General features: G+C 56.7%; 1 protein-coding gene and 1 long non-coding RNA gene across 6 annotated transcripts; one reads left to right on the forward strand and one right to left on the reverse strand.

The window, feature by feature from the left end:
- Positions 1 to 772: 772 nt before the first annotated feature.
- ACE (angiotensin I converting enzyme) lies at positions 773 to 21,862 on the forward strand. 4 transcript variants are annotated; one of them, XM_069543699.1, is made up of 25 exons: positions 773 to 1,149; positions 1,778 to 1,945; positions 2,569 to 2,662; positions 3,075 to 3,218; positions 3,613 to 3,804; positions 4,323 to 4,420; positions 4,769 to 4,941; positions 5,292 to 5,515; positions 5,855 to 5,999; positions 6,285 to 6,383; positions 6,633 to 6,755; positions 7,298 to 7,509; positions 8,163 to 8,299; positions 9,125 to 9,283; positions 9,604 to 9,691; positions 11,467 to 11,610; positions 11,764 to 11,955; positions 14,810 to 14,907; positions 15,107 to 15,279; positions 17,385 to 17,608; positions 17,914 to 18,058; positions 18,783 to 18,881; positions 20,661 to 20,783; positions 21,049 to 21,236; positions 21,403 to 21,862. In XM_069543699.1, exons 1-25 carry the CDS (start codon positions 901 to 903, stop codon positions 21,630 to 21,632), a joined length of 3,921 nt encoding a protein of 1,306 aa, XP_069399800.1. In that variant the 5' UTR covers positions 773 to 900; the 3' UTR covers positions 21,633 to 21,862. The 4 variants fall into 4 exon arrangements, with proteins under 4 accessions (XP_069399800.1, XP_069399801.1, XP_069399802.1 ...); XM_069543700.1 differs by lacking the exon at positions 1,778 to 1,945 and having other exon boundaries at positions 813 to 1,149; XM_069543701.1 differs by lacking the exons at positions 773 to 1,149; positions 1,778 to 1,945; positions 2,569 to 2,662; ... (1 more) ...; positions 3,613 to 3,804; positions 4,769 to 4,941 and having other exon boundaries at positions 4,325 to 4,420.
- On the reverse strand, positions 16,443 to 18,189 carry LOC138415291 (uncharacterized). 2 transcript variants are annotated; one of them, XR_011247173.1, is made up of 4 exons: positions 17,566 to 18,189; positions 17,129 to 17,215; positions 16,799 to 17,024; positions 16,443 to 16,645 (listed from the first exon to the last, which is right to left on the reverse strand). It is a non-coding gene; the product is annotated as an uncharacterized lncRNA (long non-coding RNA). The 2 variants fall into 2 exon arrangements; XR_011247174.1 differs by having other exon boundaries at positions 17,129 to 17,183; positions 17,566 to 18,031.
- Positions 21,863 to 27,297: the final 5,435 nt, after the last annotated feature.

Genomic DNA, 27,297 nt, shown 5'->3' on the forward strand with positions numbered 1-27,297 from the left:
TGGGAGCAAGCCATTCAACCTGGGTCTTAGCATCTTCCTCTGTCGTCTCTGTGGTCATCTTTGTAGCTCTCCAAATTGGCAAGTCTGTGTGATTGTTCTTGCCTGAGCAAATGACAGCTTGTGTGAAGGAAGCTGGTGTGCCTGTGGCTCTATGTCTCCCCTTCCAGAACAAACCTCCATTCTTTCCCCCATCTCACCGCCCCCACCCCAAGTCCCCAGGTGAACTGGGGTCCCTGAGCATCTGCCCAAATGCCTGCAGAAGCCTAGGCGCTCCCCAACCCATGCAGGCCACACCCAAGGCCTCGTGAAGAAGCGGGACCGGGTGACGGTCATTAACCCTGTCTCGCGGCACTAGCGACTCTGCGGACAGCTCCCCCACCTTGTCCTTCCGAGCCCAGAGAGTCCCGGGCGGTAAGGCCGGAAGACTGAGCGTCAGAGGCCGCTGGGCTCCGGGTCCCTGCACCGAGGCTGAGTGATGGAAGGGAAGGGCACGCCGGCAGGCTGGGGTATTCCAGCAAACTGCTGGGTCTCTCAGCTTCATAGGTGTGGGGTGAATGTGTGTGTGTTGGAGGAGGGGGGTTCTCCTTTCTAGCCTCCCCTGCGAGAGCCTGACCTAAGGCCCGTCCGCCACTCCCTCCCACCCCCACCCCAGCTGCATCTCGCCGGGGGCCGCCTCGGCCCCTCCTCGGTCCGGCACCCCTGCCCGGGGCGGGCCAGGAAGCCTCGGTCCCCGCCCCGCTCCGTTAGGCCCGCGCGGCGGCCGGGGGACTTTGGAGCAGAGGAGGAAGCGCGGCGGGGCGGGGAGGTGGGGGTGTGTCGGAAGGCGGCGGCGGCGGCCGGGTTTTATAACCCGCAGGGCGGGCGCTGCGCGGGAGAAGGGGCTGCGCTGCGCACCGCACCATGGGGGCCGCGTCGGGTCGCCGGTGGCCGCCGCTGCTGCTGCCGTTGCTGCTGCTGCTGCTGCCGCCGCCGCCCGTGATCCTGGTGCTGGACCCCGCGTTGCAGCCGGGGAACTTTTCCGCCGACGAGGCTGGGGCGCAGATCTTCGCAGCCAGCTTCAACTCGAGCGCCGAGCAGGTGCTGTTCCAGAGCACGGCCGCCAGCTGGGCGCACGACACCAACATCACCGAGGAGAACGCGCGGCGCCAGGTGGGCGCGTGGGCCCGGGGCGGGGGCGGAGCCCGGGCGGCCAATCACAGCCCGGCGGCCGGGCGCTGGGGGGCGGAGAGTCCCCGCCCCGCGCGCGCGCCCCCGGCCCCGGAACCGTGAGGTCCGGGCGGGGCCCGCCTGCCTCCTCTCCAGCTGCCACCCCCCCATTCCCACGGGCAGTCGGTTCCCTGGCCCGGTGCTGGGCCCATGGTCCTGCCCAATAAGGAACCGAATGGATGAGGCCACACTGACCCCGAGTCCTCCCAGGCGGCGGCGCCGGGGGTGCCTCCGGGCTGGATCCGCGGCAGTCTTGGCTTAGGGTGCCCGCTCTGCTCTGGGTTCTCCCCCTCTCTGGCCGCACTACCTTCCCCTCGCTCCCTGTGCCTGTCACCTCTCATCGCTGTCTGATCACCCTCTCCTCTCCCTGCCTCTCTTCTGGCGCGTTTCTGCTCCACCACCTCCCTGAGGCAGACCCCCCCCCCCCGCCCCAGTTTTTCACCCCCAGGGCCCAGTTGAAGGGAGCAGTGCTCCCATCAGCCCCGGTCTCCAGAAGCCCTTGACCTTCCTCCCCTCCCCCAGCGCCATGGCCTCCCCTGTTTACCCTCTCGTGCCCTCCTGGTGCCCACAGGAGGAAGCAGCTTTGCTCAGCCAGGAGTTTTCAGAGGCCTGGGGCCAGAAGGCCAAGGGTCTGTTTGACCCGGTCTGGCAGAACTTTACCGACCCCACGCTGCTGCGCATCATCGGGGCGGTGCGCACCTTGGGCCCCGCCAACCTGGACCTAGAGAAGCGGCAGAAGGTGGGCCTGAGGGGTGGAGGCAGAATTCTCCAGGGTACCCTCCCAGTGCCTACGGTGGTGGTGAGGGGGGTGGGGGTATCTGGCCAGGAGGGACCCCAGGATCTCTACTGGCCCTCACTGCAGGGGAAGCCCCTGTGAGCAGAGTGCGTTCCTGAAGTATTGATTTCCCTGGAGATGGGGTGAGAGAAGTTACTTTATATTAAAGCACGTGTCATGGAGTAGAAAGCAAAATTCAAGTAAACAATGAAAGATGAAACAGGAGTTTTCAAAGTTTCTCCATAGGTGATTTGTTTTAAGGGCTTCCTCCGAAAGGTGGAGAGGGTATCAAGGTCAGGGAATGAGAGGGATTTGGTCTCAGTCGGTGGTGGCTGAGCTCAGAACTGAACCCTGCTCCCTAGTTCCCAGGACGCCAGTTTCCCATCTCCACAGGCGGGCTCCAGGTGGAAGCGAAACCCGTCCATTCACATTCAGATATGCTCCGAGTGCCACAAGGCAGTCTTGTCCAAGCCACATCCTCCCTCAGGGCATCTCCTCTCTTCCTCCCAGCAAAAAGAGGAGGGGGCGGCCGGATTACCTCTGAGGGCTGTTCATCACTTAACATTTTCTCAACTCTAACTCCCCAGTACAACTCTCTGCTAAGCAACATGAGCAGGATTTACTCCACCGCCAAGGTCTGCTTCCCCAACAAGACTGCCCCCTGCTGGTCCCTGGACCCAGGTAACGGGCCTGAGTCTCCTGTCTGTCTTCCGGGGCTTCCTGCCCTTCCCCGCCACCCGGCGGCTCCCGGAGGATGGCACATTTCTGCGGGGGGCGGGGCGCTAAACCCAAAGGCCTGAACCTCTGATTAGGACCAGAGTGCCTGATGCCCCCACACCCTGCTCCTCCAGGCCGACTGACTTCTGGAATCTCCAGCCTCCAGCCCCAACCCCACCCTCACATGTGCTTTTCCTCCCCCATCGCAACTGGCCTTCATCGTCGCCGCCTGGTTTTCCCTTACTGGGCCCTCTCATCCCCCCAAGAGCCCTCCGCAGGCCTTAGACCCCGCCGTGGCTTTCCTTACAAACCTCCTCCTCTACTGCTGACTTCGAGGCAGCAGTCTCTGAACTGACCCTGCCCACCTGTGTCTCAGAGCTCACCAACGTCCTGGCTTCCTCACGAAGCTACGCCCTGCTGCTGTATGCCTGGGAGGGCTGGCACAACGCTGCGGGCATCCCACTGAAGCCCCTATACCAGGACTTCACTGCCCTCAGCAACGAGGCCTACAAGCAGGATGGTGAGCACACCCACCCAGCCTCGGTGTGGGCATGACCCTCCCGTCTCCTGTCTCCACTGAGCCCCGAAACACACAGAGCTGCCATTACAGTGACTGCCTACACTGGCCCAAGGTCACACAGAGAGCTGATGGCCAAGCTGGGCTTTAGCCCCATCAGCCTCACGCTGCCCCTCCTGGTACTCCTCCCAGCTGTAGGGCTCACACGTGTCAGGATCTGTTTAGCTGGAGTTGGAGCAACCATAGTTAGAAAACTGAGTGCAGTCACCCCCAAGCTCTCCCTTGCGTGAGCAGGCATATACACTGGCCCTGAGCTGGGAGAATGGCCAGGCGATAGCTGGGGGGGAGGTGCCAGAGCCTGGGGCCTGAACTGCATCCCCAATGCCACCCCCCCAAGGCTTCTCAGACACAGGGGCCTACTGGCGCTCCTGGTATGACTCTCCCACCTTCACGGAGGATCTGGAACGCCTCTACCAGCAGCTGGAGCCCCTCTACCTGAACCTCCATGCCTACGTCCGGCGTGCACTGCACCGCCGATATGGGGACAGATACATCAACCTCAGGGGACCCATCCCCGCTCACCTGCTGGGTAAGGGCTTGGCCTCACCTCTGCACATGGCCAGGGTCAGCCCCATCACGGTTCACCTTTCAGAGCATCGCATTGCTCACTCGCCCGCACGTGAACCCATGAAGTCAGTGATCCTTCTCATGATCACTGCTGTTCAGAGGGGGCTTAGGATGCGCAAGGGACGTGGCACAGGGCAGAGAGCTAGTAAAATGCAGAGCCAGGAGCCACCCTGAAGGCTTTAGCTCCAGTGGAAGAGGAGAAAGAGCCCCACTTTATGCCGGTGTCAGGGCTGGGGAAGGGCAGGGACCTGGGAGTCAGAAAGGACCCCAGCTGCATCACCTGGGCACCTTGGCCTCTGCCAGCCCCAGGGAATGCAGAGCACTCAGGAGTGGGTGGGACTGCTGTGTAAGCCCGGCAAGCGGGCTGTGGCCCTGCTGTGCCCCAGGTCCAGACACCAGGGTGCTGTTCGGTGACACGCCTGGGGAAGCAGGCCCTGGCTGGGCTGGGCACCAAGCTGTCGGCTCCCCTCCTCTGTCTAGGGAACATGTGGGCCCAGAGCTGGGAGAATGTCTACGACATGGTGGTGCCCTTCCCCGACAAGCCCAATCTTGATGTTACCAGTGCTATGGTGCAGAAGGTGAGCTGGGAGTCAGGCCCTGGCGGGGGCCATGAAAGGGAGTCAGACACGAGGAGCTGAGGATCCACAGCCTGCAGTGTGTGTCCCCACCGTGAGCTGGGTGCCAGTTCTTCCCTCAGGACCCCGCTGGGAGGGGAGGGGGGCAGTGAGCAGCAGGCCACTTTTGTGTATCCGCTGTAGCCAGTAGGGGCCTGGCCTCCGGGAAGGGAGGCCACAGAGCAGAGGCGCTCTTTGTGAGCACGGAACTGACCTGAGTGGGGGACCCCAGACGCGCCCCCGGGGCAGCCGGGGTGGGCTCTAGCAGCTGGCCCCTGACCCCAGTGTGCCCCCCCACCCCTCCACCCCCAGGGCTGGAACGCCACACACATGTTCCGGGTGGCGGAGGAGTTCTTCACCTCCCTGGGGCTCTTGCCCATGCCACCCGAGTTCTGGGCGGAATCCATGCTGGAGAAGCCAAGCGACGGGCGGGAGGTGGTGTGCCACGCGTCCGCCTGGGACTTCTACAACAGGAAAGACTTCAGGTCTCAATGCTGGAGGCGGCTTGCAAGGCTCCCGAAGGCCGGGCAGCCGGGCCACAGGGAGGCCAGCTCCCAGGCCCACGTCTATCCCAGCTCCAAGACCGGCCGGGAGGCTGGGTCTCTTCTAGGGCTGCAGCAGGCTGCTTTCACTAGGCAACTCTGACAGGCAGCCAGCCTTGTACCTTGGAATGGAGGGGACAGGCTGGGTGTGGCTGGGGCAGGGTGGAGGTTTGCCTGTTTCCACCGGTTCCTGGGAATCCTGGGACAGCGCCTGCCTGGCTTCGTTCCCTCTGGCACCAGCCTCCCCGTCCTGCCCGTCCTTCACCCTCACCCACGCCCTCTCCCTGCCCCAGGATCAAGCAGTGCACACGGGTCACTATGGACCAGCTGTCCACGGTGCACCACGAGATGGGCCACGTGCAGTACTACCTGCAGTACAAGGACCAGCACGTCTCCCTGCGCCGAGGCGCCAACCCAGGCTTCCACGAGGCCATCGGCGATGTGCTGGCCCTCTCCGTCTCCACTCCTGCACACCTGCACAAGATCGGCCTGCTGGACCAGGTCACCAACGACACAGGTATGCGGGGGTGGAGAGGACCCAGCCCAGCTCACCCAGACCCCACTGGGTCCCCCAGCAGGACCCCACTGGTGGCTGCTCCCATCTGCCCGTCTCATTTCCAACTCCCTGCCCCATGTCAGGCAAGTCTGGGGATCCACCCAGGCCTCGAGGCCTACCCTGCATCCCAGCTCCACTGCCCAAGCGTCCTCTTCCAAGCAGGACTGCATGGTCCCAAAGGCTCACGCTCCTTTCTCTGCATCTGCCCAGCCTCACCTCCTGCCAGCCTCTCCCCCAGGGGCCCCTATCCCAGCTGGACTCCCCTCTCCCTCTGACTTGTCTCTTCTCATCTCCCAACAGAGAGCGACATCAACTACTTGTTAAAGATGGCACTGGAAAAAATTGCCTTCCTGCCTTTTGGCTACTTGGTGGACCAGTGGCGTTGGGGGGTCTTTAGTGGGCGAACCCCCCCTTCCCGCTACAACTATGACTGGTGGTATCTTCGGTGAGCAAAGAGGGATGGAGAGGGGCCTCATCCCAGGGGCCCTCGCCACCTTCCCGGGTACCCTGCCTCCTGCTTCCCTCCTCTCCAGGAACACCTCCCCCCTCCTCCTTACAGCATTCTTCTTTCCTGCCGAAAACTCCATCGGACAGGTGGTCATCCCCAGTTCTCCAGGATGGGGAGGGACGGCCAGTGGGAATGCCTGCTTGGCAGCCTTTTCTGCAAAGGGAAAATCAGCCTGTGTACAACCCTCAGGTCCTAAGACAACTTAACCACATCCTCTTCCAGAACCAAGTATCAGGGGATCTGTCCTCCGGTTGTCCGAAACGAAACCCATTTTGACGCTGGAGCCAAGTTTCACGTCCCAAATGTGACCCCATATATCAGGTACTGCCCCTAGTTCTGGCACACCTTAGTTCCTTCCCCTATGCTGGGCCCCCATATCCCGGGCTTGTCCCCATCCTCCCCTGGACCCCCAAAAACCTGGAGTTTGAGTGGGCCTCTTTCCTGAGCCAAGCTCAGTTCTCAGTTCTCCCCCAAGGCAGCCCATGGTCCAGCCTCTGCCCTGTGGAAGCTAGCTGGGCCCCAGGCAGGGGGCCCTCCGCCATCCCCCTCACGCCCCTCCTATGCCTGCAGGTACTTCGTGAGCTTTGTCCTGCAGTTCCAGTTCCACGAAGCGCTGTGCAAGGAGGCAGGCCACCAAGGCCCCCTGCACCAGTGTGACATCTACCAGTCCACCCAGGCGGGGGCCAAGCTCCGGTGTGTGGGGGCTGTGGGGGGTGAGGGGAGAGCTCAGTGAAGGTGTATCAGGTGGGGGCACCACCACCACGCCAGTGGAGGGGGCCCTTCTCCACTCCTCCGCCTTTTCTTTCTCTCATCAACTGCTTGTTGAGCGGGCTTTCTGGCTGGTCGCTTCAGTTGTGTCTGACTTTGTGACTCCATGGACTGCAGCCCGCCAGGCTCGTCTGTCCAAGGGATTCTCCAGGCAAGAATACTGGAGTGGGTTGCCATGCCCTCCTCCAGGGGATCTTCCCACCCAGGGATTGAATCTGCGTCTCTTTCATCTCCTGCATTGGCAGACAGGTTCTTTACCACTAGCACCACCTGGGAGGCCCTTCTGGCTGGCATGGGGCAAGACAAATGTCCCCCTCTCACAGAGCTCCTAGGCCCTGAGACTTAATGGTGCCATTCTTGCCACTCAGTGGGGAGAGAAGTGGCCAGAGGCAGAGCAGGTGGGCAGGGCAGCAGCCATAGACCCTGGCCTGAGACCCTGTGCCCACAGCGCCCTCTCTGCCTGACAGGGCGCTGCTGCAGGCAGGCTCCTCACGGCCCTGGCAGGAGGTGCTGAAGGACATGGTCGGCTCAGACAACCTGGACGCTAGGCCGCTGCTCAGCTACTTCCAGCCGGTCACACAGTGGCTCGAGGAGCAGAACCAGCAGAACGGCGAGGTCCTGGGCTGGCCAGAGTATCAGTGGCGCCCGCCGACGCCTGACAATTACCCGGAGGGCATTGGTAAAGCCTGGGGCAGGGTGCCGTGGGTTCTCAGCTCTAGGTTCGGGACCCAGGCCCCCAGTTCACAGTTCCCAATCAGCTTGTCCAGCCAGGCCCTGGCGTCCTGCCTGGAGGGCCAGGCAGCCCCCTGAGCACTCGGCAGGGCCCTGGGATGGAGTGGGCACATCTTTCCAGCCTCCTGGGGAGGGTGTGCCCAGATCTGAGGCCCCTGGCCGGGGGCTGGAAGGCGGGCACACTGCTCTATGAGGTCATACTGCAGGATCCGCTCTTATTGGCCGGGGGCGGGGGCTGCAGGGCTCTGCTCTCCTGCGGCCATGGGCCATGGTTGGGCTGCTCCAGGACTGCCTCGCCTCCTCCTCCTCCTGCTCTGCTGTGGGCGCCCCCTGCTGGTCCCCAGTGAGGGGACCACGGGCCAGGGGACCACCAGCCAGGGGACCACCAGCCAGGTGACAGTCAACCAGGCAACAACCAGCCAGGCAACAACCAGCAGTGAGACAACCATCCGCCACTCAACCACCCATCCCTCAACAACCAGCAGCCCGAAGAAAACCCAGAGCCCAAGTGGGATTGGCTGGGGGGCGGGGCGGGGAGGCCCAGGCAGCGGCAGGAGGGCGAGGGGAGGCCTGTCTGTGTCCCTCTGCTCTGTCCCGCAGACCTGGTGTCCGACGAGGCCGAGGCCCGCAAGTTTGTGGAGGAATATGACCGGAGATCCCAGGTGGTGTGGAATGAGTATGCCGAGGCCAACTGGAACTACAACACCAACATCAGCACGGACAACAGCAAGTTGCTGGTAGGGGCTCCTGCAGCTCAGCACACGGGTGCTCATCCCACAGGGCCCGTCCCCTGAAACCCAAGGCGCTACAGGCTGCCCTCCCATCCCCAACACCAGCCCGGGGGTACACGTTCTCAGAGTTTGTGAAACATCCCCGCGGCGTGTTGAAAAGTGTCCAGTTTCAGTTTCAGGGGGGCACACACCCAGTGCCTAACACAGGTTGTCTTTCATTAACAATCTGTTGTTGGTAAAGGAGTAATTTGTGCAGAAGTAAGTGATGCCAAAGTCAGTTTTTAAAAAGACTGAAGGCTCCTGTGTGCCACCCTAGCAAGGGCTACACCTGTCCCCTGACCGTGACCCCCTCCGTGTCTGTGTGGCCAAGTGGAGATCATAACCAAGGTGAGCCACAGAGAAATAATACTTCATGAAGACCCATACGCACTGGCCACAGTTCCTTGGCAGTCGACATCTGTTGCCTCGTGTATTCCTCAACAGTCTTGCAAAGCCAGTGACCTTATTCCCATTTTACAGCTGGGACCCTGAGGTTCAGAAGCCACAGAGAGAATGCCAAGCTGCCTCTGTCCCAACAGCATTCAAGATACAGGGTGGGGTTTCCTTCTCTGCCTCTCCCACACGATGTCTTGCTGGATGAGGGCATGTGTACTGCACACAGGACATCACAGACAGTCCGGGCTGAGGAATGTCTTTATAGGCAAAGGCAGCAACTTGATAAAGCCGCCCCCCAACACCCAGCCTCTTCGGCTCCCACACGATGCCTCCTCCTAGGAGCCCTTTCCAGAGCTCCTCCTGGGCCTCATGATACGGCTCCCCCTGTGCCTGCAGATGCAGAAGAACTTGCAGATGGCAAACCACACCGTCAAGTATGGCACCTGGGCCAGGAGGTTCGACGTGACCAACTTCCAGAATGCCACCATGAAGCGGATGATAAAGAAGATTCAGGATCTAGAGCGGGCGGCACTGCCCGTCAAGGAGCTGGAGGAGGTGGGGAACTGGGGGTAGGGTGGGGCAAAGGGGGTGGAGGATCCCAGGTCAGGAGAGGGTCCTAGCTCAAGGGATGGCATGTAGCCTTCATGCTGCTTCCTCCTCCTCAAGTTGTCAAGTCATGACTTCTGCCCACGTCTGCGCACACCTCCAGACTCGCCTACACACACCCTCAGACTCGCTGAGAAGGGAGGGCTTTGGGAGCCCCTTCCTCAACCCATAGCCCAGCAACCCTCCCCCACCTCCCGCCCCACGTAATGGTGCCGGGGCAAAGCAGGGCACCAGATCTGTAGCTCGCTGCCCCTCTGCTTCCTCCGCAGTACAACCAGATCCTGGTGGACATGGAGACCGTTTACAGCGTGGCTTCTGTGTGCCACAAAAATGGCACCTGCCTGCGGCTCGAGCCTGGTGAGCACACTGGGCAGTGAGCGGGAGGCCCGGGGAGGCTGGGGTGCTGTCTGTGAAAGGGAAATGTTCAGTTCTGACTCGGGAGGTCAGCACGCCCAGGAAACTCGCTTCCCTCTTCCACCCGTGGGGCTTCTCTGCCACCTCTTAGAACCAGGCCGGCTTCATCTCTGCGCTGGTTCCCCAGCTTCTGCTCCCTCCGGTCCCATCCTCCCTGTTCCACCCTGCGCTCCGCCCTTCAGAGCAGGTGTATCTCAAATGTTTCTCTCATGGGCTTGGACTCGCCTCTAGGCACCTACCTCCCCTGGATCCCACCCCACCCTGAAATTGAAGCCTCAGCCTGCAGAAGCCATTCCCGCCTCACTCCCTCCAAGGCCGGCAGGAATGGACCAGCTCTGGCGAGTCCTCTTCCTCTCGCAGGAAACTGGCCAGTCCTTCTTAACCTTCCCCCTTCTGAAGGAGTTCAGCCCCGACACCCCAGTACCTGCACACAGAGACCCCCCCTCCCGTCCCCTCTGACCCACCTTCCCAGGGTCAGGGAACCAGAGACATAAACATTTGTCCTGAGGAATCTCCACCCAGAAACAGTCTCTTCCTGGCCCTCCGCCCAACTCCCACTTTAGAACAATCACAAATAGAAAGGGAAATGGAAAATAAACAAGAGAGAGAAACAGTTTTCCTAGGACAGGGTTTGGCCCGGGGGTTGTGTACGTGGGTAGGCACGCAAGTGGGGGTGGATGTGATGTGCGTGTGCGTGTGTTTGTTTATGGACGAGAGTGTTACAGGGAATGTGGCCTCCACCCCCATCAGTCAGCCCCTTGATCTGGGGCTGGGCTGTCAGATCGCTGCCGGTAGTAACAATAAGAGCATCCCCAAAACAGAACACTCACATCAGCAGAGGACAGATGGAAAATTCTCAAAATGTGTTTTCCTCCAAACAAAGCTACCTTGAATGTACCTCCTCTGTGTAGAGTGGATGCTCATAGCGCATCTCAGCGCAGAGCGCGGTTAGCAAGCACTGGATCCCCGCAGGCCTCCGTCTCAGGCCTGGTCGGGCAGGAAGCGGGGCCACCTTCACACCTGACCCCCGTGCTCATGGCCTCCTCCCAGCTCTACAAAGGCCGTGTCAGCTCCATGTAACCCATAACCCAGGAGGCCACTCATACAGGCGTGGCTCTGACAGGACGTGGGTCCAGGTGGTGCTTGAGTGGATCTCTGTACTTGGCCTGCACAGCGGTTATTCAGGCAGTTCAGCTACAGTGTGTGAAAGGCACCCTGGGCCCCATGGGGACACAGAGATGAAGGAGGCCCAGTCCCCGATCAGGGTCCTCCTGCCCCCAGGCCAGCATTATCCCCATCTTACAGACAGAGAGGTCAGGAGGAAGCCGACCAAGAACCCCCATCTTTTGACCTCCAGGCTATTTCTCCAGGGAGGGATTGCCAGGGGACAAACGGCGAGCAGCTCTGGGGCCTGGGCCCTGGGTTTGTGCCCCAGCTTGGCTGCTTCCTGGCTAGGAGACGCAGCCATGCCACCAACACTTGTGTGGAAGGAGGGTCAGGGCACCCCTCACGGGGCTGTTGCAGCCCTGTAGTTCCTTGAGGTCGCGTCTGGACAGCGCTGAGCCTGGGCCTGGCACCTGTAAGCCCATAGAAAGGGCACCAGCCTGTCTCCAGTTTCCCCCAACCTGTGCTGCCCCTTCCCGTCTTCTCCCAGCTCTGGAGGAGGTGGGAGGTGAGCCAGGAGCTGGGGGCTCAAGCCATCCCCCCCTCCCTCCCAGATCTGACCAGGCTGATGGCCACATCCCGGAATTATCAGGACCTGGCCTGGGCGTGGAAGAGCTGGCGTGACAAGGTGGGGCGGTCCATTCTCCCCTACTTCCCCAAATATGTGGAGCTCACCAACAAGGCCGCCAGGCTCAATGGTGAGTGCTCCCTGCAGGGTCACCAGGGCCCTCAGAGGGTTCCTCTGAGACCCAAGAGGTGAGGGGGGCAGTCCTTGAAGGAGACAGGGAGTGCTCCGGGGACGGTCAGGTGTCCAGAGAGCCTGGCCACACCCCCCACCCCCACCCCCACAGGCTACCAGGATGGCGGGGACTCCTGGAGGTCCATGTACGAGATGCCCTTCCTAGAGGAGGAGCTGGAGCAGCTGTTCCAAGAGCTACAGCCGCTCTACCTGAACCTGCATGCCTATGTGCGCCGGGCCCTGCACCATCACTACGGGCCCGACGTCATCAACCTGGAGGGCCCCATCCCAGCCCACCTGCTCGGTGAGCGCCAGCGAGATGGGCCGCGGTCCGAGGGCAGAGGGCAGACTGGGAAGGGTCTGCAGGGGACACTGGAGCCTGGGGCAGGGGAATGTTGCCAGGCCCAGAGTGGGGTGGGAGTGGGGGTGGGGAGAAGAGCCCCCTACTTGCACTTGGTGCCACGTTTGCTATAGAGCCACATGGCACCGGTCACCAGGGATGGGGCAGTGCAGAGTTCACAGGCCTGTCCTGGGGAGACAGACCTGCCTCCCGGGTCACAGCACCAGGCAGCATGAGGGTGAGGAGGGGGCTGGGAGTGGAAGCTGAGAAGGCCTCCCCAGGAGGGGGCTGTGAACAAAGCCTTGAAGGGCGAGAGGTTCTGACAGCTGGAGAAAGTAGTCATGTCGGGAGAGAGAAGGGTAGACACGATGTTCAGGCAAAGGAGCTGGGAGAGTGTTGCTGTCGTTCACTCGGTTGTGTCGGACTCTTTGAGACCCCATGGACTGCAGCACACCAGGCTTCCCTGCCCTTTACTATCTCCCAGTTTCCTCAAACTCATGTCCATTGAATTGATGATGCCATCCAACCATCCCATCCTCTGTCTTCCCCTTCTCCACCCTCCTTCAATCCTTCCCAGCGTCAGGGTCTTTTCCAATGAGTTGGCTCTTCTCATCAGGTGGCCAAAGTATTGGAGCTTCAGCTTTAGCATCAGTCCTTCCAATGAATATTCAGGGTTGATTTCTTTTAGGATTGACTGGTTGGATCTCCTTGCAGTCCAACGTACTCTTAAGAGTCTTCTCCAACACCACAGTTCAAAAACATCACTTCTTCGGCTCTCACCTTACATTTTATGATCCACCTCTCACATCCATATATGACTACTGGAAAAACTGTAGCTTTGACTGTATGGACCTTTGTCAGCAAAGTGATATCTCTGCTTTTTAATATGGTTTGTCCTTTTTAAAACTAGGCTTGTCATAGTTTTTCTTCCAAGGAGAAAGTGGCTTTTAATTTCACGGCTGCAGTCACTGTCTACAGTGATTTTGGAGCCCAAGAAAATGAAGTCTGTCACTGTTTCCATTGTTTATCTATTTGTCATGAAGTGATGGAACCAGATGCCATGATCTTAGTTTATTGGATATTGAGTTTTAAGCCAGTTTTTTTCACTCTCCTGTTTCACCTTCTTCAAGAGGCTCTTTAGTTCCTTTTCACTTTCTGCCATAAGGGTGGTGTCATCTGCATATCTGATGTTACTGATATTTCTCCTGGCAGTCTTGATTCCAGCTTGTGCTTCATCCAGCCCAGCATTTCACATGAAGTACTCTGGATAGAGGTTAAATAATCAGGGTGACAATATACAGCTTTGATGTACTCCTTTCCCAATTTGGAACCAGTCTGTTTTTCCATGTCCACTTCTAACTATTGTTTCTTGACCTGCATACAGCTTTCTCAGGAGGCAGGTAAGGTGGTCTGGTGTTCCCATCTGTTTAAGAATTTTCCGCAGTTTGTTGTGATCCACATAGTCAAAGGCTTTAGAGTACTCAGTGAAGCAGAAGTAGATGCTTTTCTGGAATTCTCTTGCTTTTTCTATGATCCAACAAATGTTGGCAATTTGATCTCCGGTTCCTTTGCTTTTTCTAAATCCAACTTGTACATCTGGAAGTTCTCCGTTCATGTACTATTGAAGTTTACTTTGAAGGATTTTGAGTTACCTTGCTAGCATGTGAAATGTCCCCTCAACTTGGGGACCCTCATTCTCCAGGGGTTGTAAACTCAGATGCCCTGAGTGCATGAAATGGGCAGTCGGAGACAACAAGGGGTGGCAGGGACTGGGCAAGTAGAGGCTACTGGGTTCCTGTGTCTGTCGGACCATCAGGCCCTGTTCCTGGGGGGCTCCTCACTGTGAACAGAGAGACCAGATGAGGCCACACACCGTTTATAGATCATGAGGGAGATCCCCTTCCAGCTTTGGGTCTAGTTCTTGGCAGCTCAAGAGACCAGCCACCCTCGGTCCCTCTGTGTTTCTCATACAGACCCCCAAGAAGGAAAGCAGGTGCCCACCGGCCTGGGAGCTGGGCTCAGAGCAGAGCTTGCGCCCCCATCCCATCCTGGCTTCTCACGCACTCCAGCCCTCGCTGGCTTACACCCATGGGCTCCACTTGATGTCAGCTCAAGCTTAGTCTCCTTTGGGCCTGAAGGTGGTAGTTGCTCAGTCGTGTCTGACTCTTTTGCGACCCCATGGACTGTAGTCCACCAGGCTGCTCTGTCCATGGGATTTCCCAGGCAAGAATACTGAAGTGGGTTGCCATTCCTTTTTCCAGGGGATCTTCCTGACCCAGGGATGGAACCCAGGTCTGCTGCATTGCAGATAGATTCTTTACCATCTGAGCCACTTGGGAAAGCTTCTTTACTCTTGTCTTGCCCTAAATGCTGAGGCATCAACCTCTCCTAACGGAGGGCAGTTGGGTGGTTCTTTTCTTTAATTTTGGTTTTGTGCAGGGTCTCTGTTGTGACACAGGCTTCTCTAGTTGCGGGCTCATGGGCTCTAGAACGTTTGGGCTCAGTACTTGTGGGGTGCAGGCTTAGTTGCCCCATGCCATGTGGGATCTTATTTCCTTGACCAGGGACCAAACCCACATCCCCTGCATTGGGAGGCAGATTCTCAACCACTGGACCACCAGGGAAGTCCCAGGAGGGTGGTTCTTGCCAGCTGACTGCATAAACTGACCTCAGATGACGTGGATGGGACACAGCAGTGGCTGGTCAGGTTGTGATCAGCAGGACTGGGATCTGGTCCCTCACGCTGTGTGACGGTGCCGAGCCTAAAACGCAACACTGTCTCCCTTCTCTCTGCATCTCGTCCTCTGCCTGCCTCCAGGGAACATGTGGGCACAGAGCTGGTCCAACATCTATGACTTGGTGGCACCCTTCCCTTCAGCCCCCAAGATGGATGCCACGGAGGCCATGATAAAGCAGGTCCGCACTGGCCCCCTCCTCGCACCCCTGCTCCTCCAGGGCAGCCCCAGGGCGTGGGGCGGGGAGCCCTGCCCCAGGGGAGAGGGCCCTCTAATTCAGGAGCTGCTTCCAGCTTGGCCCTCCCCCCCGGGCCCTCCCACGGCGGCACACAGTCCGTCTCCACCATCCCCAGCTTCGGCAGAGCTCCGTCTGTTTGCAGGGCTGGACACCCCTAAGGATGTTTAAGGAAGCAGACAATTTCTTCACTTCCCTGGGGCTGCTGCCCATGCCCCCCGAGTTCTGGAACAAGTCGATGCTGGAGAAGCCAACTGATGGGCGGGAAGTGGTGTGCCACGCCTCCGCCTGGGACTTCTTCAACGGCAAGGACTTTAGGTGCGTCCGGGCTGCAGGTCCTGAGCCCAGAGGCCAAGGAGACGAGTCCAAGTCCGAGCTGGGGGCAGAGGGTTCGGAGAAGTAGGCCTGGCCTCAGCATGGCCACCAGCTTGTGCCAGGGGAACCCCATCCACCACGCAAGGGTCTCCTTGAGCACTGACCAGCTGCGTCAGCTCAGGGTTCCAGGTCACAGTCCTGGGGGTGAGCCTGTGTGAGCCACCAGCCAGCCTCCCTCTCGGGCAGGCCCTGCACACAAAGGGCCCTCTCCCTGCTGCCTGTGCCTTGAGACAGGGAGACACACCAAGGTGCAGGGCTTCACACAGATCTACTCTCACCTCTGACAGGGCTCAGGAGCTGTCTGCATTTGTGGACAGCATTTCAGTTACTGCTGTGTATCACGCCAGCCCAAAACCCAGGGCCGTAAAACAACTATTTGACTATGCTCATGATTTTTTAATATTATTTTGAATGTATTTATTTATGGCTATGCTGGGTCTTGGTGGCTGTGCGAGGGTGTTCTCTCATTGAGGCAGGCAGGGACTCCTCTCCAGTTGCAATGCATGGGCCTCTCACTGTGGTGGCTTCCCTTGTTGCGGCTCACAGACTCGAGTGTGGACTCAGTAGTTGTGGCTCATGGGTTTAGTTGCCCCGTGGCATGTGCAGTCTTCCCAGACCAGGGGTCAAACCTGTGTCTCCTGCATTTGCAGGCTGGTTCTTAACCACTGGACCACCAGGGAAGTCTGCTAGTGATTTTATGGGCCAGGGATTCAGGCACTGCACAGAGGAAGTGGCTCATCCTGCCTTGTAGTGGTGGAGACCTTTGCTGGGGCAGCTCTGATGGTGGCAGAAGGCTGGCATGGCTCAGCGGGGTTTCAGTCCAGGGCTGTGCTCCTGGCTGTCAGCTGGCTTCCCTGGCTTTTCTCTGTGTGGCACATGCTGGGGCAGGGACGCTCATGTGGGTTCCTGCATTCACAAGCTGGGTGCCCGGACTGGCGTGGCTGGAGCAGCCGGGGTCTGGCCGGACATGCCTCTCTAGGAGAGCTTGGATGACCTCATGGGCCGGCAGCCTCAGGCGGTCAGATTTCTTACCCAATGGCCAGCATCCACAGAGCAAAAGCAAAAGCAGCCAGATCTCTTAAAGACTAAGTTAGTCCAGAACTGGGACGGGTCACTCCTGCCACATTTTATTGGCTAAAGCAAGTCACAAGGTTCAACCAGTCACAACCTAGGTTCAAAAGAAGATTAAGACGTTTCCAACTCTTGGGAGAAGTGGCAGAGATGGTGAAGTATCTCTGATGAGAAGAGTGGGCTCCGGTCCTGGAACAAAGCAGGCAGGTTCACCGGCTCCCCGGGCCTTGGGCCCTTCCTTAAGAGGCATGGAGACCAGAGCTTCAGGGTGGGGTGCAGACAGACTCTCAAAGGTGAGGGCACCTTGGGGAACCTCACTCGTACAGGGAGTCCTAACAGAAGGTGGGCAGACCCCAACTTCATTGTCACTGGGGCAGCTCTTTGCCCTCACCATAGGATAACAAAAAGGGGTCCACTGAGCTGAAAAGCTCTGGTTAGATCCAAGGGTGAATTTCCTCGGCTCACAAAAGGTGGAAAGGGAAGTGGAGCCCCTTCTCGGACAGCTCGGCAGATGTCCCATCAGTCCTGGCCCTGAGAAATCCTGGGGTGATCTGCCTGCTGGCATCGGACACGTGGGGTGCAGAAGAGCCCAGACACCACTGTTTCCTTCAGGAAGCCTGAGACCAGGGAGAGACAGACCGTGAGAAGAGAAACCAAAGGACCCACATCCTGGAAAGTCACTGAGCGTGACTGAGGGTCCCCGTGCCTCCAGAGCACATACCTCGCAGTTAGAAAGCCACACACACAGCAGTGCAGGCTCAAGGTGTTCAGGGGAGCTGGAGGCAGGGGAGAGGCCTAGAGGACCACGCTGTAGGAGTTTCCAATCCCCAGATCGCCTCCATTTCTCCTTTTGGTTTTCCTCCCCATGATGCTGTGTTCCTCGCATGTGGTGGTCCTGGGGGCCTGCTCTGTGAGCAGGGTTAGCTGCTGCCTTTGCCCAGGGCTCCTTCTTGTCTCTCTCCCACCCCGTGCTCCAGGATCAAGCAGTGCACCTCAGTGAACATGGAAGACCTGGTGGTGGCCCACCACGAAATGGGCCACATACAGTACTTCATGCAGTACAAGGACTTGCCCGTGACCTTCCGGGAGGGCGCCAACCCCGGCTTTCACGAGGCCATTGGGGACGTGCTGGCCCTCTCAGTGTCCACCCCCACGCACCTGCACAAGATCGGCCTGCTGAGCAGCGGGGACGGCAGCTACGGTGAGCGAGGAACGGGGAGATCCAAGCGGGCAGAGGGGCCGAGAAGGGGCATCGAGCTTGGGAGGCAGAGAGGAGGCTCCGTGGGCCACAGGCAGTGCCAGGACAGAACACAAGGATCCAGGGTACAGCCAGCGTGGAGAGCAGGGGGGAAATCCCCTCCCAAGAGGCGAGTCGCTGGACCTAAGGAGAAGCAGGTCACCCCGCCCACTCCACCCACTCCACCCACCGCACACCCGCTCAGCCCACTGCTAGGATATGGCGGGAGGCAGGCCTGGATCTGACGTCAGGCTCCCTTCTCTTGGCAGAGGAGGATATCAACTTTCTGATGAAGATGGCGCTTGACAAGATCGCCTTCATCCCCTTCAGCTTCCTCGTTGACCAGTGGCGCTGGAGGGTGTTTGACGGAAGTGTCACCAGGGAGAACTACAACCAGGAGTGGTGGAGCCTCAGGTTCTAGGGCCCTGCTGTAGGGTGTGGGCCGGGGGTCTCCATGGGGTATACGCCGGCACCTGTGTCTGTGTGTACCTGGTGTGTCTGCATGTATGGTGTCTAGGGGTGTGTGTGTGTTTATGTGCGTGCCTGTGTTTGTATGTACCTGGTGTGTCTGTGTGTACCTGGTGTGTGTGTGTGGCATGTGTGTGTCTGTGTGTGTGCCATGTGTGTGTCTGTGTGTGTGCCTGCATCTGTGTGTATCTGGTCTGTGTGTATGGTGTCTAGGTGTGTGTGTGCTTGCGTCTGTGTATACCTGGTGTGTCTGCCTGTATAGCGTCTAGGGGTGTGTGTGAGTGATGGGGTACCTGGGGGCAGTGACTCACAAAGGCACGGCTTGCGGGAATTGTCAGCACCCTGTGCAGGCCCAGGGCAGGCACCATATTGCAAATCAAGAATAGCAACTCTCCCAGCTTGATTCTCCCCAAAAAGTGAAAGTGTTAGTCACTCAATCACGTCTGACTCTGTGACCTCATGGACTGTAGCCCACCAGGCTCCCCTGTCCATGGGATTTTCCAGGCAAAAACACTGGAGTGAGTTGCCATTCCTTTCCCTAGGATATCTTCCCAACCCGGGGGTCAAACCCAGGTCGCCTGAATTTTTGATGGATTCTTTACCGTTTGAGCCACCAGGAAGTTCTGATTGTCCCCAAACCCTCCCTCTAATGTGTCTTCCTCCTCCACAGGCTGAAGTACCAGGGTGTCTGTCCCCCACTGGCCAGATCTCAAGACGACTTTGACCCAGGGGCCAAGTTCCACATTCCTGCAAGTGTGCCTTATGTCAGGTAACAGGAAAGGGAGGAGGGCGTCCGGAGGGGCAGCGCCTCCGCATGGTGTTCAGACACCTTTGCTACCCCTTCCAAGAGCTACCTACTCCAGGAGCTACTGTCAGAGCAACCTGGGGACCCGTGTGTGGTGCACTGCGTCTGGGCCTCTCACCTGTAACCAAGACTGACGCTGTTTCACTCTTGTGATACCCTGAGAGCCCCGCCCTCCAGACGGTTAAAAACAGAAACTTTACTATAGCTGGCTAATGGTTACAAGACCTCGGTTAGTTAGCATGAACCATGACCCACGGCCAGACCTTGCTCTGAGCACTATTTTCTCATTTTTACAGCATTCTGTTCCCTTATACGTATTGAACATATTTCCTGTGACATAATTTGAGTTGTACCTGGGGACCTTCTACCCACTGGAGCTAGGATTAGAGGCCCAACTGGATGGAAGCCTGTATTGTTAGGGGCACGGGGTCACAGCCTTGGGATTAGACAGTACAGGTTCAAATCTCATCTCCATGACTGTTCCCTTGAGTAAATCCCTCCATCTCTGTGAGCTTCCAGCTTCCTCACCTGTGGAATCCCATTTCATAGAATTGTTGCAAGAGTTCATATCTTAGCACACAGTCTTAATACAGAACACGCTTGGGAACTGGTGGCCATAACCCACCATCATTAAATCACTGTCTTAAATGGAATGTGGAAACACAGCAGTGCCATCAGTCGTGCCGCCACCACGTGGATGCACCCAGTCAGCCCCTCTCCCTCTGCGTGCTGCAAGGGAGCACTGGCTGGGGACTGGGAAGTGGGATTAGAGGAGCCGGAGCCCTCCCTGGAGGCAGGGATCTGGGGCAAAGGGCCCCTGTGCTCCCCAGAAGGCCAGTGAAGGAGGGCTTATGTCCATCGTGCCCAGCCTTCCACCCCAGCACCTGGCGCAATGTCAGCACAGTCAGGACCTAATTAAGCATGAAGTGGGTAAGTTCTGTGCCCGAGTCCAGGAAGGAACAGAAAGCCTGCTCAGAGGCTCCAGGGAGCAGCAGGGGGAGCAGGGAGCCAAGGATAGTCAAGGGCAACTCCACACAGCCCTGACCAGCCAGTGTACCAGGGTGACCTGCAGAGAGACCCTCCACCCGCCTTCCCAACGGGCTTCTGAGCTCCCGAGCTGGCACTCACTTTCACACAGAAGCCGGCCCACGTGATGGCTAGCTTCCCAGCTTAGCACAGATAATTCTCCAGGAGGGAGCGGGCAAAGTGATCACCCTCCAGATTCTGACCAGCAGCCTTGGCAAAGCACATACAGAAAAGGCAGTGCACATGACTTGTGCCCAGCCTTCCCATCTGCGCTGCTGGTTCAGGACATTCCAAACCTCCCCACTTTCAGAAAGCCTGCCCCTCCTTGACCGGCAGACTTCTGCAGGGAATTCCCACTGCTTTGGGATAAAGGAGGTCATTTGGGCTGGCTTCCCTGCCTGGTCAGAAGCATGACCCAGTAGGCAACACCTTAGGGACAGAGATGTCATTTCTGTGTCCCAGAGCAGCCCGCCACATCTCTGATGGACTCTGGCCCACTCTGCCTCACCCATGAGCATCCCTAGCTCTGAGAGTCTCTCCCAAGATGCTCCATGCGGAGGCAGCTCTGTGGTGAGAGGCAGGGAAGGAGGCCTGGATGACTCTGCAGTCCAGGACAGGCTCACCCTGATGTCATGGCAGGCAGCAGGAAGCAGGGTGGCTGGGGCTCGGAGGCGCTGCCCCCAGCGCCCACCCCAGGCCTCACCTGCCCTCCTGCAGGTACTTCGTCAGCTTCGTCATCCAGTTCCAGTTCCACCAGGCACTGTGTCAGGCGGCGGGCCACCAGGGCCCCCTGCACAAGTGTGACATCTACCAGTCCAAGGAGGCCGGGAAGCTCCTGGCGTGAGTCTTCTCTGGCCTTGCTCTGACCCCTGTCCTCCCCACGATGACCTACTTTCCAGTGGAGCTCTTCCGGGAACATCCACCATGGCCTCCGCCCGGGTCACCCTTTCCCCAAAGCCCCAGACCAGCCCAGGCCCTCAGTCCCAGGGGGGAGCGGAGGCTGGGAGGTGGGGTGGAGAGAGCTGATGCAAGACTGGGACGGGGTGGGGCAGGGAGCCTCCCAGCCTGTCCCTCTGACTCGGTTCCCCTCCTGGGGCTCCCTCAGGGATGCCATGAAGCTGGGCTTCAGTCAGCCGTGGCCCGAAGCCATGCGGCTGATCACGGGCCAGTCCAACATGTCGGCTGCCTCCATGATGACCTACTTCAAGCCGCTGCTGGACTGGCTCGTGACGGAGAACGGGCGGCACGGGGAGAAGCTGGGCTGGCCTCAGTACAACTGGACGCCAAACTCAGGTACCGCCACCCACCCCCCTGGGCCCCAGGGCAGCCCCGGGGCTCGCTCAGGGCTGGGGCCCTCCCAAGTTAAGGCAGGCTGGAGTCCGGCCTCCGCGCTCAGGGCTGCGGAGCCAGCGGCGCGCCGGGCCCGGCCCAGCGCCCGCTCTCGTTCCTCCCCGGCCAGCTCGCCTGGAAGGCCCCGTCGTGGGCTCCGGCCGCGTCAACTTCCTGGGCCTGGACCTGGAGGAGCAGCAGGCCCGCGTGGGCCAGTGGGTGCTGCTCTTCCTGGGCGTCGCCCTGCTGGTGGCCACGCTGGGCCTCACCCAGCGGCTCTTCAGCATCCGCCACCACAGCCTCCGCCGGCCCCACCGCGGGCCCCAGTTCGGCTCCGAGGTGGAGCTGAGACACTCCTGAGAGGAGACCGGGAGGGGCCCTGCGCTGCTCCCGTGCTCACCCCAGCCCCGCCCTCCCCCGCCCCGCCCCCCTCCCCCTGCTCCCTCCCCCTTCCCCCATCCCCCCTCAGGCCTCCGGACCTCGGGCCACCGTGGCCCCTGCCCCCTGGTCCCCAGAGATCCAGAGTCCCCCCTCACATGGCACCCTCTCCCCGTCTCCCTGTGGATACAATTAAAGGTCCTGCCTTCCCATCCGCGTCTGTGTCCCTCACGGGGAAGCCAAGGACAGGACGGGGAAGCTCCCTCGCTTCCTGCCAATCAAGGGGGTCACTTCTCCGGGGTCTTCATCTCTTTCCAAGAAGAGGCTGGAAAACACCTCCTAGCTCTGGCCCCAGCCCCACCCAGCGCCCAGGCCAGTACCCCCGCCAGCCTGGGCAGCTGGCCCCCCGCCTGCTGTGGCAGGCAGGCCTGGCTAGGCCTGGGCACTGGCCCAGGAGGGCTCTGGGCGGCAAAGGGGGAGCAGACATTCTGGGCTGCTGGAGCCCTGCCCCCGCTATTCCCATAAACGGTCCAGTCCCCTGACGGAAGGCTCCCAGCTGTCCTCTAGTCCCCGGGGGGGAGCGCCTTGCCGGCTGAGGGCACAGAACTGGCCCGTGCCTACCCTAGCTCCATGTCCACTCACACACGTGCTCAGAGCCACCGGAGTACTGCCCCCAGGGCCCAGGGTCAGGACCCTTTGCCCCAGCCAGGCAGAAGCTGGTGCCCACGGAGGGACTGACTGCGGGGGACCACCCCACCCATGCCCCCAGCACACGCCCTCACCCCGAGCCTTCCTCAGAGGCCAGCCTGGTTTTGAGAGAGTATCATTTTGAGGGACATTTTAAAATCTTTTATCTAGATGTTTACTGTAGAAAATTTAGAAAATAAAGAAATGTGTAAAGAAAAGCCTTTTATATCAACACCAACAGTTAAGCACTGTTGACATTTGGTATATGTATTTCCAGCCTTTTTTCCTCAACACTATATTTTAAATCTGATCACACTGTATTTACAGCTGTGTAACCTTTTTCCAGGTAGCATGACTAGACAGTCTTTTTCTTAATATTTAAATGCCAAACCTAATGGTATTTTTTAATGGCCAAAGCCTGGCCCCCCGGGAGGACCCTTGGCCCTGTGCCCCTTCTTGGCTTTGCAGATAAGACTTGGCCCAACCCTAGTATCTGTCCCCCTAGTATCCTTTAGGTCCACAGCTTTTGCCCCCACCCCCCTCCAGTCTCCAGCTGTTGTTGTGTCAGTGTGTGTGTGTATCTGTGTGTTTGTGTGTCTGTTAGTATGTGTGTCTGCGTTGGTGTCTGTGTGTTCCTGTGTCTGTGATTGTGTGTATCTGTATTTATGTGCCTGTGATTGGGTGTGTGTTTGTGATTGTATTTGTGTGTGTGTGTGGGGGGGGGGGGCACATAGCTGCAATCGTGCAGGCCTATTCCATGGGTCCGGATGTGGAGTTGAGGTATTCCGGATTTGCAAGAGAGTGGAAGTTTATGATTACTTGAGACAGTGGAATTTATAAACATAGCCTCTAAATAGTTCCAAGCCTTCTACCACCCAAGACTTCTTTAATGACCCCCCTCCCCAGCCTGATGTTTCAAAAGCTGTTTGGCAGACAGAGGTCATTGTCATGACCCCCTTCCTATCTTTATAAGCTTCAGGGGTTCCTGCTGCCTGTCAGAGCCTCTGGGAAGCACTCAAAGGTCTGAGCTGCAAAGACTTAACAGCTTTATCCACCAGGGCTTTTGAAATATTAAAAACGTTTAGAGTCCTGTTTCTGCCTCCCTGGATGATCGAGGTGAGGCCGTGCCTGCCTGGGGGATAGCTGAGGAGGTGGTGACACCAGGAAGAGGGGCCATTCCGACATTTTCTGCCAGTGACCTGAAAGCCGAGCCCTGCCTGAGGCTGCCCGTCAGGGACCAGCTCTGATCCATGCGGGCCGGAAGTGATGATGGTTTGTTCAGTCTCCACACCCTGCCTCATGCTGCCCACTCTGGCTCTGTAGGGAATCGACTGGCTTCAGATTAGGCCTAAGTCAAATCCTATCTCTGAATTTGACCTTGAGCAACTTACTTCCATTTTTTGAGCCTCCAATTTCACGCCTGTGAGATGGTTGCTATGATGGTTCTTATGAACCCTCTCATGATTGCTGCGATTGGTCGGATGAGATAATGTAGAAATTCCTGGTGCCTAGTTTCCTGATCATCATCTCCTGATAAAGATTTCTTCGTAACTGCCTCCCACTTCAAGCATCCCCTCGAGTCAAAGCCCGAGAGAGAGCTGGAAGGGCAAAGTTAGACCAGCCCCCTCCTGCAGGGATGGAGAAAACTGCCCAGAGCAGCTCACTGCGAGCCGGATAGACGTTCTTCACAATTCCTCCCTCTACCATCGATGTCCTCCCGCTGGGAGTGCAGTGGGCTCGTTCACCTCTGGGACTGGGCTTCCTTAAGTTCTGGAGACGTTCAGCTGTCACCTCCTCGTCCTCTTCAGCCTCCTCTCCGGGACTCCTGCCAGGCCCTGCTGGGAGCTTCCTACTTTGTCCTCTGTCTCCTCATTCCCGCTCGTATTTCTCATCCCTCTCTCTGTCCTGCACTCCAAGTGATTTCCCTGGCTATATCTTAGCCTGTGCATTGAGAAGACTACTTTTCCAATTTCATAACCATACTTTTTATTTTTGCACTTCTATTAGTTTTGGACCTCCAGTGTCTTCACAAAAGTATATTCTTACTTCACAGATCCTGTTCCTTCTCTTATACTTTTAAAGACCTGCTTTTTTTTTAAAATTGCTGTAATATATACCTAGCATTTACCATTTGACCTTTTTTTTTTTTTTTTTTTTTTGGCCATGACACAGCATGTGGGATCTTAGTTCTTCGCCCCGGGATCAGACCCATACCCCCTGCATTGGAAGCACAGAGTCTTAACCACTGGACTGCCAGGACCATTTTAACTGTTTTGAAGTACACAGTTCAGTGGCATTGAGTATATTCAATTACTGTGCAGCCATCACCATATCTATTCGAGTCCTCTTCTCTTGGGTACACATCCCAAATTGAAATTCCTGGATCATAAAGTAATTTTATACTCTTTTCCACAGTGGCTGCACCATTTTAGTACCACCAGCAGTGCACAGATTTTCCAATTTCTGCATGTGTTGGCCATCACTTGATGTTTTCTGTGTTTTGTTTTTTGGAGTTTGATTTGTATTTCCCTAATGAATAGTGATATTGGACATCTTCTCAAGTACTTATGATCCATTTAGAGATATCTTTAGAAAGATATCTAGTGAAGTCCTTTGCCCACCCTTGAATTGGCTTGTTTGTTTCTTCACTGTTGAGTTTGGGGAGCTCTTTATATATTCTGGCTATTAGTCGCTTATCAGATCTAGGATTTGCAAATATTTTCTCAAGTTCTCTTGCTTGCCTTTTTACTCTGTTGTTAGTGTCCTTTGATGTGCAAAAGCTCTTAATTTTAATTAGGTCCAACTTGTCTGTTTTTTCTTTTGTTGCCTATGCTTTTGGTATCATATCCAAGAAATCATTGCCAAATCCAATGTCATGAAGCTTTTCCGCTATGATTTCTTCAAAGAGTTTTACAGTCTGAGTTATGTTTAGGTCTGTAATCCATTTTGAGTTTATTTTTGCAGATGGTGTGAAGCCTAGTTAAGTCCCTTTCAGATTTCCCTAATGCCTCTCCTTCCTTGGGTGTGGTCTAATCCATTTCTGTGTCTGGAGTTTAGCACAGACTCTGGAGCCGAGCTATGTGGATTTGAGTCCCACCTCCGCTGTTTGCTAGCTGTGTGACTATGAGCAAGTTTCCCAACCTCTCTGTCCCTCCTTTTCCTCATCTATAAACTGGATGTATTGATCATAGTACCTGCCTCGTAGTTTATTGTGAGGATTCATATTCCAAAAGCCCTCAAAAGGTCCCTAGCCCCTGTACAATGTTTAGCGGTGGAGGTCATTACTAACACTAACTGCGTTGGATTTCCTCTTGTACATGGTATTCTTGACCTATGAGCCATCTCCACTGGAATAGCCTTCCACAGGGGAACCATTACCAGGCACACACCAGGTTGTGAAGGTGTCCTCAGGGTTGGTTTCAAGGTTTTTTCTTGCAGGGTCCTTTTGGAAAAGAAGCCATCTGCTGGCTCCCTTGATGGAGGCATTACTTCCACTGTGGCTGACTATTCTCAGGCAGGCACTGATGGCAGCCCTTTGGGCATGGATGCATTTTGAGTGCTCATAGGGGCTCCCACTCGCTGCTGCATGAGCCCTCCTTGTCTCCCAGGCATCTGAATAGTCCCTTTTCTTCTTTTCATCTCAGCTCTGTATTTTGCATTTTTTAAAATACTATATTTGACCCCAAATAGCCAAAACAATCTTGAGAAAGAAGAGCTAAGCTAGAGACACCACACTTCCTGATTTCAAACTTTATTACAAAGCTACAGTAAACACAACAGTTTGGTACTGACATAAAAACAGACACATAGATCAATGGAACGGAATAGAAAGCCCAGAAATAATCCCACACATATATGGTCAATATATTTATGACAGAAAAGTCAAGAATATACAATGAGGGAAGGATAGTGTCTTCAATAAATGGTGTTGAGAAAACTGGATGGCCGCATGCAAAAGAATGAAACTGGACCCCTGTCTTATACCACAGACAAAAATCAACTCAAAGTGAATTAAGGGCTTCAAAGTAAGGCCTTGAACCATAAAAATCCTAGGAGAAAATACAGGGAGTAATCTCCTAGACATCAGTCTTAGCCAAGATTGTTTTTAAATTTGACACCTAAAAGGCAACAAAAGCAAAAATCAACAAATGATCCTACATCAAACTACAAAGCTTATGCACAGCAAAAGAAGCCATCAACAAAATGAAAAGGCAACTCCCAGACTCAGAGAAAGTATTTGTAAATCATATACTATCTGATAAAGGGTTAACTATTAAACATACATGAAGAATTCATGGAAGTCCAAACAACTACAGAAAAAAATTTGATTTAAAAATGGGCAAGGATCTGAATAGACTTTTTTTCAAAGAAGATTTACTGATGGCCAAGAAGTACATGAAAAGTTATACAACCTCACTAGTCATCAGGGAAATACAAATCAAAACCACGATGAGACATCACCTCCCCCTCTTAGAATGGCTCTTATCAAAAAGACAAGAACTATTAAGTGAGAGCAAGGATATGAAGAAAAGGGAACACTTGTGCACTGTTGGTAGGAATGTAAATTGGTGCAGCTACTTGGAAAACAGTATGGAGGTTTCTCAAAAAAAATTAAAAATAGATTACCATCAGTTCAATTCAGTTCAGTTCAGTTGCTCAGTTCAGTTCAGTTCAGTCATGTCCGACTCTTTTCAGCCCCACGGACTGCAGCATGCCAGGCCTCCCTGTCCATCACCAACTCCCGGAGTTTACTCAAACCCATGTCCATTGAGTCGGTGATGCCATCCAACCATTTTATCCTCTGTTGTCCCCTTCTCCTCCCTCTTTCAATCTTTCCCAGCATCAGGATCTTTTCCAATGAGTCAGTTCTTCTCATCAGGTGCCCAAAGTATTGGAGTTTCAGCTTCAGCATCAGTCCTTCCAATGAATATTCAGAACTGATTTCCTTTAGGATGGACTG

The sequence above is a fragment of the Ovis canadensis genome, chromosome 11, assembly GCF_042477335.2.
Source record: "Ovis canadensis isolate MfBH-ARS-UI-01 breed Bighorn chromosome 11, ARS-UI_OviCan_v2, whole genome shotgun sequence".
Lineage (NCBI taxonomy): Eukaryota > Metazoa > Chordata > Mammalia > Artiodactyla > Bovidae > Ovis > Ovis canadensis.